At 51.1% G+C, this 9,839-nt stretch overlaps 4 protein-coding genes and 1 pseudogene across 4 annotated transcripts, besides 10 other annotated features; all 5 read left to right on the top strand.

Moving 5' to 3' along the window:
* On the top strand, positions 1–1,583 carry Tc00.1047053509289.39 (annotated as a pseudogene; the record flags this gene model as incomplete).
* Positions 1–3,287: a sequence feature (heterozygous, non-Esmeraldo-like haplotype).
* Positions 1,875–2,187: a mobile genetic element.
* Positions 1,925–1,946: a microsatellite.
* Positions 2,730–2,749: a microsatellite.
* On the top strand, positions 2,774–4,435 carry Tc00.1047053509289.30 (hypothetical protein, conserved; the record flags this gene model as incomplete). The annotated part of the gene is made up of 1 exon (XM_801103.1): positions 2,774–4,435. One exon carries the CDS (start codon positions 2,774–2,776, stop codon positions 4,433–4,435), a length of 1,662 nt encoding a protein of 553 aa, XP_806196.1.
* Positions 3,288–3,393: a sequence feature (areas merged during assembly that could not be assigned to a particular haplotype. This can correspond to areas where the two haplotypes were merged or to regions with more than two copies in the genome that were merged during assembly.).
* Positions 3,394–3,452: a sequence feature (areas merged during assembly that could not be assigned to a particular haplotype. This can correspond to areas where the two haplotypes were merged or to regions with more than two copies in the genome that were merged during assembly.).
* Positions 3,453–3,700: a sequence feature (haploid, non-Esmeraldo-like haplotype).
* Positions 3,701–6,305: a sequence feature (heterozygous, non-Esmeraldo-like haplotype).
* Positions 4,832–4,867: a sequence feature (C-rich).
* On the top strand, positions 5,886–7,229 carry Tc00.1047053509289.20 (tuzin, putative; the record flags this gene model as incomplete). Its single annotated transcript, XM_801102.1, has 1 exon — positions 5,886–7,229. One exon carries the CDS (start codon positions 5,886–5,888, stop codon positions 7,227–7,229), a length of 1,344 nt encoding a protein of 447 aa, XP_806195.1.
* Positions 6,306–9,839: a sequence feature (areas not merged during assembly with more than two copies in the genome that could not be assigned to a particular haplotype).
* Positions 7,379–7,903, top strand: Tc00.1047053509289.10 (amastin, putative; the record flags this gene model as incomplete). The annotated part of the gene is made up of 1 exon (XM_801101.1): positions 7,379–7,903. One exon carries the CDS (start codon positions 7,379–7,381, stop codon positions 7,901–7,903), a length of 525 nt encoding a protein of 174 aa, XP_806194.1.
* Positions 8,438–9,839, top strand: Tc00.1047053509289.5 (tuzin; the record flags this gene model as incomplete). Its single annotated transcript, XM_801104.1, has 1 exon — positions 8,438–9,839. A coding segment is annotated over one exon (1,402 nt), but the record flags the coding sequence as incomplete, so codon positions are not given.

Here is a 9,839-nt window from a genome sequence, read left to right as displayed (position 1 = left end):
TGACGTGCCCACAGAAGGGTGGCCGACATTGTCACTAAGCCCACGTCTGCAACTGCACTGTGTTCCCGTGCCCTCCTTTTCCCCTGAGTGCATGTTGGTTGAGCTGCACTATAACTCCACTCTGGCTGGCACTCTTTACCGGCACTGTGATTGGCACCGATTCCCTCCCGCGCCATGAATTCTTTGCTGATTTTCCAGGACTATCTCCAAAAAGTAACGTTTCGAGTTGCGAAGCGACAAGAACTGCGACCACAGTGGCGCAGCGCTTTCTGAAGGAGCGTCTGTGGGACAGGTACTTTGCCCAGACCGGCGAGGGCAAGAATGGGCAGACACCGGAACATGTGGTCGTTTTTCCGTCTCACGGCGGATACAACAACGTGACGCATCAACTGGATCTCTATTGGGCACTTCATGTAGGTGATCTAAAGCGAATGAAGCATTCACGCAACATGCTGGGCAAACTGTTGGACCACGAGAGTTACGCCGCGTACGTTCAAGAGCGACCCCCACTTCCCAAAGCACCGTTATTCTCACATGTAAGAGAATACAATTTGCTTTTGGCTCCTTCCGCATTTGGTGGAAGTGGAGCCAGGCTTGTCTCACGGCATTCTTTACCGTCTTGTCCTCTTCCGAGATTCAATAGTGTTGCTTCTGCTGCTTCCTCTGCTATGACGCCCATTGTTCTGGACATTAGGGACACTATCGACCACCAGTTGGCGCATCTGAAAGGATCTGTGAATTTTCCCATGAATTTTCCGGCCACTGCGTACGGCGTCAAAAAGGCAGAACTGTGGCTTCAATGTGTGCTGCAACCACTTCAGCCCATCGTTGTGATATGCAGGAATGAGGAGGAGTTTCCGCTTGTACGGAAGCGGTTGGAGTTGTTATCCCCGGGTGCACCCATTGAAACCTACACGGCAAAGGAACTAGAATCCTTTTCTAGTCCTCTTTCTGCGGCTGGTGCGGAGGTGCGAGTCCAGGGGTTTATTATAACGAAGCCTATTCCAGAATCCATTGTGTCGAGTTTTTTACCGCGCCAACTTGTGTGGGTTTCTGATTCTGCCGCATCTGCCTTTTTGCGAATTGATAACTACCAGCAGCTTCAATACCTTGAACCTTCTGAAGACACCTTGGTCCTCGACTGCCGCACTTCTTACGAGTTTAAGAACGGCTCACATAAACACAGCATTCATATTCCCCTATCAGAGTTGTGCCAGCTAACAGCTCTGGATACGATGTTATCATCATCTTCGTTAAACCGTACAAATAAACAGGAGACACCGGTGGTTGATTTTTATACTCCATCCCCACGCCTTGGCCAAAAAATTTTGGAGAAGTTGCACGAGAGTTTTATGGCCGAAAATGCCAGACGTCGTTTTTCTTTTCAGGGCATAAAAAATATTATTGTGTACTGTGCCAGTGGCTATCGCTCCATCATTGCCGGCTCGCTGCTGCGTCGGGCATTTGAAGCGGCCACAGTTCCGATTCAGGTGCGTGACGTGGTGGGGGGAGCGCTGCAGATTATGAAACAGCGGCCAGACCTCTGGACAGTCAAGGATCGCTCCATCATATGTGTCAGCTGACCTCGGTAGGCCCGTCGAGGGGAATAAAAAGAACGGATGCCAACAATGTTTTGTAGAGGGCAGCAAAGGCATCTTTCTTTATTTTCCATTTTTTCCTTGCGGGCTGAATCATTTTAAAGTCATTGTGCGATTCTCTTATGAATCCCCCCTCTTTTTGTTTTTGTTTTTAAATGAAGCTGACGGAAGAAACCCTTTGATGGTGTCCGCCAGCTGAATGTACAAGTGGCGGTGCGTTGAGGTGCCTGTCACCTTCGGATGGTGCACGCATACGCTACCGTTCACAAGGAATTTAGGAGCTTGTGAGGAGAATGATCACGGGAGAGCTGGCTAACTAAATTAATATAAATAAATAAATAAATAAATGTATGTACCCTGGTAAAGCGAATACAATTCTTTACGGCGCTTTTCTACCGTATGCATTTTTGGAAGGACACAACTATTAAGGGAGGGGGATCAGGGAACCGATGGCGGCCAGTCATTTTTTTTTGCCTTTTACTAATTTTACCATCCCGTCCACCCACTCTTTTTGAATCCCACGACGCGGCGGGGTGTTGTGGCTGGAGGACCCCAAAGTCTGCCACTTCCTACGTAATAATACGTAAATATATGTATATAAAAACATACACTTACCTGGTCTTAAGGTTTGAGGGTAATGGTGAACCCCCACTCTTATCCCATTCACCTTTTCTCTTATTCATATCTTATCTGTTTTTTATTGTTGATGAGCTCAGGATCCGGGCAGCGGTCCAGAAGATTGTTCTTTTTTTTTTTTTTTTTTGGTCGCGTGTGAGGCGCAGAGTTTTCTTGGATCCGTACTGAGCTCTGGCGGAGAGTGAATCCGAAATGCAAATTTACCCTTATACACACGCAAGCATATCAATATATATATATTTAATTAGTAAGTCGATACCACAAGATGATGTCGCATTGGAGTGGAATGCAACACATTGACTGGCGTTATTTGCCAACGTCGAGTTTTATGGATGACGCCGAGAGCAATTTTGCCTCATAGGCGATGCATCCCCGTTTATTGTGGTAAATCACAGCACGTCTTTTAGACGTTCATTAAGTGAGTTTGCGATGTTTTTTTTTTTTTTGCATGATTTTATTTTTATTCTGCTTATGTGTCTTTTCAAGTTCTCTTCCTTTTTTTTTTTTTTTTTTTTGTCTTAACAAACGGGCAAAAAAGGATGATGGAACTTCAAGCATTGATTCAGCTGGTGAGTGATTACCACCCCGGGGAAGAGAACTCGACGTCGCATTCGTCGCTTTTGAGTGCTGTGCAGCAACTTAAGGCGGCCCTGACGGACATTGAAAAGATCGGCGAAGGCATTCGTCCCCTTGTAAGGGCACTTGTTACCGCGTCTGTGCATCTCCCAGAGGAGTGGGATGATATTCTAAAAGCCCTACGTGGTGTGCTCACGAATACGGGTGTGCCGTGGCTGCATCGGGCCTTTTTACTTAAGACCCTCCCACGCATGCTCCTTGATGCACCAACGGACCGGTGGAAACAATACGGGGATGTTCTTTGCGAGGTGCTTGTACGCTCGTCTATGCCCCCACCGGGTCTGGAGGAGGGCGATGCGCAGAACACACAGGACGAGGCATCACAGCATCCCAACCCACAAGAACGGCGCGTGGCGGTGACGGCTCTTCTGAGCCTTCAAGAAGAGTGCGCTGCCGCGATTGTGGAAAGGCTGGTGACGCAACTTCCTCAAGCACTGTCAACGTGTGTGGCAATTGTGTCGAGCCCTTCCGCTCAGGACGGGCTGAAAAAGGCTTTTGAGGCTTGGCTCTGCCGTCCAACTTCGTCAGCAGATGCATCCTGCGCGATGGAAATTGAAAAGGCATTGAAGGAGCATTTTCAGGGCTACGGTGGTCCAAAGTGCGAGCAGCTTTGCGCCGCGCTCATATCAAGCGAGCCGCTAAGAAGTCTCACTGAGATTGCTGCCTTGCAGAAGGACCTGTCGGCACTGGCGGAGGTGGATGTGTCGCATCGCAACATTGTCAGCAACCGGCTTTCTTTGGCGTTTCTACTGACGAAGGCTACTGAGGTATTGGACCTCGTGTACTCATCCGAGCAGAAATGCCTAGAGAAGGGTGTAGAAGACTTTACTTTGCCGTTATCTGCCATTCAGTTGCTTGTACAGCTAACGGACACGGCATCTGTGACACCGGAGAGTTTGAGTATTCAAGAAATGCAAAGGCTTTCGGCGTGTCTCCTGGCAGTTAAAAATGCAGATGCCGCCCTGGATGCCTCTCTGCCGCTCATCGAGTGCACACTCCACCTTGTTCTTCGTGGACTGCCGTGCCTGTCAACAACAGATGAGGGCGTGAGACCTCTGCTGAATGATCTCCTTGGCGTCACAAGCACGTTGCTGCCCGTTGTGGAGGACGCTGTGCTGAAGATCCACTCCGCTGTTCCTCTTCTATGTGATCAGCAGCACGCCATTAATACCAAGGCAGTTGCAGATGACGTGGAGGGCTCAGTGCAGACGGCACAAACCACATTTAGAGCACTGCGGGTGGCCCAAACGGTTGTGCAGTTGTGCCGTATTTTTAGGAAAAAAATACAAAACTATGAAGAGAAGCAGCGCGAGGGCGAATACCCACGTCATAATCTTGAGGAGCTCGCTGCAGCGGTGCGCGGTATTACCCCGTCATGGAGAAGAGAGAAGAAAAAAATACAACGTTTACCGGTATTAACAAACCCACAGTCACGTCGGGGGATTGCGCACGCTGCGGGAAACAAAAAAGAAACGCATCATTCATACAAACAACCACGTCATGTCGATGGGGGCGGCGTGCATCCCCCCTCACGGCGGCACCGCCGTGACAAACCTCTGCTGTAGCGTTGCATTAAGCGGAGCGTGACGTATGAGGGCGTTTAAGGAAAGCAAATTATATATACATGCAGAGAGGCCTTTTTTTTTTCACTTACACTCCCACACACTCTTCATTCTATTCATTTTTAGGCCTGCGGGTGGGAACAAGAAAGAAGGCAAGGAAGGAAGGAGAACGGAGAAGGGGAAGGGGAAAAGAAACACTGATGAGACTTACCAGATGGAGAAAAGAGAGTTGTTGTGCGAAGCCGCACCAGAAGAAAAACGGAGGAAAATAACATCCTTTTGCCCAACTCTTATTTTGTGAGCCGCGCTTGACGCATAATGCTTCTACTCTACCGCTCTTTGTTTGCTTGGTTAGTCTGGGGGATTTTTTTTTCCCTTATTGCCTTGCTCGTTTGGTGTGGGGGAGAGGGCGCGTGGGAGGGGGGGGGGGGGGGGTTGAGGCAAAACAGCAGGAACAAAAAGAAAGGGTGCATCTTAATTCAGGCAAATACAAGGATAAAACAATTGAGAGGAGAATTGAGTAAGTGAGCGGTGGCCAAACGCGGAGAGTCTTTGCTGCATCCAAAGCGTTTCTTCTTTCACTTCTCCTTCTAGCGCCCCTGGGTGGAACGCCCACACACACAAACATATACATATATATATCTTTTCTTCTTTTCTTTCCCTTCGCTTACGTACTACCATCACTTTTCTTCTGCTTATACTTCCCAACCAACGGGTTCGCTTGTATATAAGATATACGCTTTGGTGAATTCAGTCAATGTGGCGACGGACGCGAGTCATACTGCAAGTTGTCTCGGCTGCCGTAAGCAAGGGAACGACACAAACAACCGAGATAACCGCCACCACCACCACAGTTACCTCATCGGCAGAATCCAAAGCACGCTGCCGTGAGGCGCGGATGAGCTTGCAGGGGCTTCGTGTTGCAGCCTACTTTGAGAACTCTGAAACGGCTAGCACAGATGAGCCGATTGCTATAGGCCAAATAACAGCTCAGATTTCGGAATCGGTGTACGCCGTTTTCTTCAAGGAAATAGCCTTATCACCCGTCATCGAGGTTGGATCACGGGTGTACGTCACTTACAGTAAAGATACGGTTCTTGCCCTGGAATCTGCAAATCCACATCAGATCAGCACCGTAACCTCCTTGAACACGGCGGAGGGGGCAGATAAAAATCCAGCAGCAAAAACAACAAGCACTGCATTAGAGTTAGACCGCGATACATCAAGGATGCACGACGCAACTTCGGCAAGTAAAACGCAAACCACAGTGGCATCAGAAGTGATCGCATCATCTGTTGCAACCAATGCTTCTGTGGAACTCGCCACTGCCCGCCCTGCGAGCACACAAGGCGCGGGGGCAATAATTGGCGGTCTGGTGGCCAAAGTCAATGGGAATGGTACCTTTGCGGTGCTTTTGGATAATGACCGCTTTGATCCCGCCGTGCCACGTGAGATGATCACTCTGTCTGAAGGCCGTTCAAAGTTCATCTCGAACGAGAAGTTTCAGGAGGTGCTGGAGTGGGTCAAATCCGCTGGAGTGGACCGTCGCTCCGACCAGGAGAGCACCTCGTGCATCCTTTTTCACCGGGGCTGGAGAGCGGACAAGTTGTACCTGCTGGATGGCGCTGACGTGCACTGTCTCTCACACCTCAACAAGTCTGTGCGCATGAGCGTACTGGAGAAGTCGGAGTGGGAGCGTGACCAGCACCGGCAGAAGCGCGAGCAAATCAAGGAGCGCATGAAAGAGAAGGAGATGCGGTATGTCCTCACCAAGTACAGTGGCGTCTTCAGTGCCTGCGTGGCCGTACTGGGTGTCGTGTCTGTGTTTGGTTGGAATTTTAAAAATTACAAAAAACAGCAGCGCTCCTATCAGTTGGCCATTGCGGCAAGTGCGCTCTCCCAACCGCACAGCAAACGGCCGATAAGAGACTATGTGCACCGCGAAGATGAGGAGCAGCGCCTGCGCCAGACCCTAAGACAGCAGGATCTTTCCCACCCGCGCATTCTCGTCTTTGCTGGGTTTTATGGCTGCGGAAAAAGCATTCTGTTTCGCTCTGCGATTCGCAAGGAAAAGATGGCGGCTGTCTTTGTTGACATTCGTCCAAACGAGGACCCTCTCCGCTCCATCGTGAAATCCTTGAACGTGCAGAATATCGACGCCTGTGGCGATCTTCTCAACTTCATTGGAGAGGCCTCGGATCGCGCAAGGAAGGCAATGCATGGCGTCACCCCACTGTTCGTGCTCAAGATTCGTGACGGCAGCTCGCTACTTCGCATCTACAACGAAGTTGTGGCATTGGCGTGCGATCGACGACTCTGCCACGTCATCATCGAGGTGCCCATTGAATCTCTCACCATCGCGATGACGGCCCTTCCACGCCTCGACTTCCACCTCGTCCCCAACTTCTCCGTCTCGGAGGCCTTCCGCTACACACACCACCTAATCGACCCGCTCGAGCTAACACACTTCGTTGAGGTGGTCGGGACAAACAGCAACGACCTCGATGAACTCCTCGCCGCTGTCCGCCACGCACACATGTCTGCCACTACATACACCAACCAGAAGCTTGTCAAGGCCATGAGGCAGCTACAGGCAGCGTGGGCAAAGGATCCCTCCCTTCGCGAGGCAGTCATAAAGTTGGCACGCTTTCCGTTTGAAGAAGGACAGAGCGAGGGATACGACTACTCCAGCCTACGCAACGAGGCTCTTCGAGAAATAGTCATGTACAATGCAGTTGCGGATGTCTGGATGTTCCAACAGAAGGTGTTTCACACAGCGGCTTGCTGTTGGCAGTAGCCAGCCATGTGTGCAGCCCGAAGGTGTCTTGTTGTTTTGTTGGCCCCTGTGCGTGCGGAGGTGACTGTCGCATGGACGTCCCACGGACACTGCTCTCACTGACAGCTTTCTTTCCCCTGCTTTCAACCCTAGCTCTCACGTAGGAAGCAATGAGCAAACTTGGCGCGATTCTCTACGGTGTGGTGGGCTTCCTTGCCTTCCTGTTCGTGCTGGTTGGGACGCCGATAGACCAGTTCCGCGCGAAAGAGAAGGGAGCCACTGGCAACACTCCGTGCATGACGTTGTGGGGAATTAAGGAAGACTGCCACAGCACGAAGTATGAATTCACCGTTGGGGAAGATTTTCGTGAATGCCCCTCAGTCTTGAGGCTGTTCAGGATGGCCGAGGCGTTCTCCATTATTTCCATTTTGTTGCTGCTTGCTGCCACCGCACTTGGCGTGGCGGCACACTTCTGCCTAAAATCTCTCAAGATCTTTGCGACCCTGCTGTTGGTGGTCAGCATTGTGACGGTTGGGCTCGTTTGGATACCCATGGCCTACTTTTACAACCATGACGTGGACAATTGCCTTGGAACACCGCTCAAAACATATTTGAAATACGGTGGTGGCTTTGTCATCATTGTGATTGGATGGTGCCTGATATTTGTCGCCGTCGTGCTTCTGCGTATGCTATAGCGGGTGCATCCACCGTCTGCATGCGCCGCTGGAGACCAACAAGCGTATTCTGCTCTACTATGCCCCGTGCCATGCAGCTTTGTGGATGACCTCCCTGCAATACTTGATTGGGTTACTTTCCTTGGTTTTATTTTTTTAATTTGTTGTTGTTTTTGTGGCTGCGTCCAATCACCCTGTGTTACCCAGTGCTGTTAGAGGTGGAGCGGGTGCTATAATGACATGCGTGCATCTGCTGCCCCTCTGTGTGTGTGGGCGAACGCTTGTTCCCCGGCCCAGGGAGAAATGAATAGATGATAAGCAGGCAGGAAGAAACGGAAGGAGGAAGAGAATTACGTTGTGTACTCTGACGAGGGTCTCCACGAGGGACCCGCGTCGCCGTCTGTTTGTGATGGGACGTTTTTTATTTTTATTTTCTACAGGTTGAATGCGCGGTGATGGGCGATTTTGTGCGTGTTTGCCCGTCTGCGCGTTTGTGTTTACTGCTCGCTCCCTTCTTCCCGTCGGTCCACAATTTGCCTCTGTTGGCGTCACGCGATGAATTTTGGTTGTGTCCTTCGGTGCTGCCTTTTTTGTTTTTGTGCTAGCGTTTTTTTTTTTTGTTTCTGTGTGAGCGGCACTGCTGAGAGAAGCGTCCTGGCGTATTTCTGTGTCGTGCGTGTCGTGCGCGGTGTGCCGCTTTGCTCACTTTGCTGGCTTGTTTCTGAGTGCTGTGCAGTTTCTGCATCTTCTTTTCCTTTTTTTTGCATTGCCTGTTTTTGTGTGCTGCTCCCCTGCTTCGGAGGGTCTGCCGCTGCCCGCCCTGCGAGCACACAAGGCGCGGGGGCAATAATTGGCGGTCTGGTGGCCAAAGTCAATGGGAATGGTGCCCTTGCGGTGCTTTTGGATAATGACCGCTTTGATCCCGCCGTGCCACGTGAGATGATCACTCTGTCTGAGGGCCGTTCAAAGTTCATCTCGAACGAGAAGTTTCAGGAGGTGCTGGAGTGGGTCAAATCCGCTGGAGTGGACCGTCGCTCCGACCAGGAGAGCACCTCGTGCATCCTTTTTCACCGGGGCTGGAGAGCGGACAAGTTGTACCTGCTGGATGGCGCTGACGTGCACTGTCTCTCACACCTCAACAAGTCTGTGCGCATGAGCGTACTGGAGAAGTCGGAGTGGGAGCGTGACCAGCACCGGCAGAAGCGCGAGCAAATCAAGGAGCGCATGAAAGAGAAGGAGATGCGGTATGTCCTCACCAAGTACAGTGGCGTCTTCAGTGCCTGCGTGGCCGTACTGGGTGTCGTGTCTGTGTTTGGTTGGAATTTTAAAAATTACAAAAAACAGCAGCGCTCCTATCAGTTGGCCATTGCGGCAAGTGCGCTCTCCCAACCGCACAGCAAACGGCCAATAAAAGACTATGTGCACCGCGAAGATGAGGAGCAGCGCCTGCGCCAGACCCTAAGACAGCAGGATCTTTTCCACCCGCGCATTCTCGTCTTTGCTGGGTTTTATGGCTGCGGAAAAAGCATTCTGTTTCGCTCTGCGATTCGCAAGGAAAAGATGGCGGCTGTCTTTGTTGACATTCGTCCAAACGAGGACCCTCTCCGCTCCATCGTGAAATCCTTGAACGTGCAGAATATTGACGCCTGTGGCGATCTTCTCAACTTCATTGGAGAGGCCTCGGATCGCGCAAGGAAGGCAATGCATGGCGTCACCCCACTGTTCGTGCTCAAGATTCGTGACGGCAGCTCGCTACTTCGCATCTACAACGAAGTTGTGGCATTGGCGTGCGATCGACGACTCTGCCACGTCATCATCGAGGTGCCCATTGAATCTCTCACCATCGCGATGACGGCCCTTCCACGCCTCGACTTCCACCTCGTCCCCAACTTCTCCGTCTCGGAGGCCTTCCGCTACACACACCACCTAATCGACCCGCTCGAGCTAACACACTTCG

Source organism: Trypanosoma cruzi, genomic scaffold (genome assembly GCF_000209065.1).
Source record: "Trypanosoma cruzi strain CL Brener 1047053512473 genomic scaffold, whole genome shotgun sequence".
NCBI lineage: Eukaryota > Euglenozoa > Kinetoplastea > Trypanosomatida > Trypanosomatidae > Trypanosoma > Trypanosoma cruzi.
The sequence above is the reverse complement of the archived record's forward strand: the minus strand, read 5'-3'. Positions and strand labels throughout refer to the sequence as shown.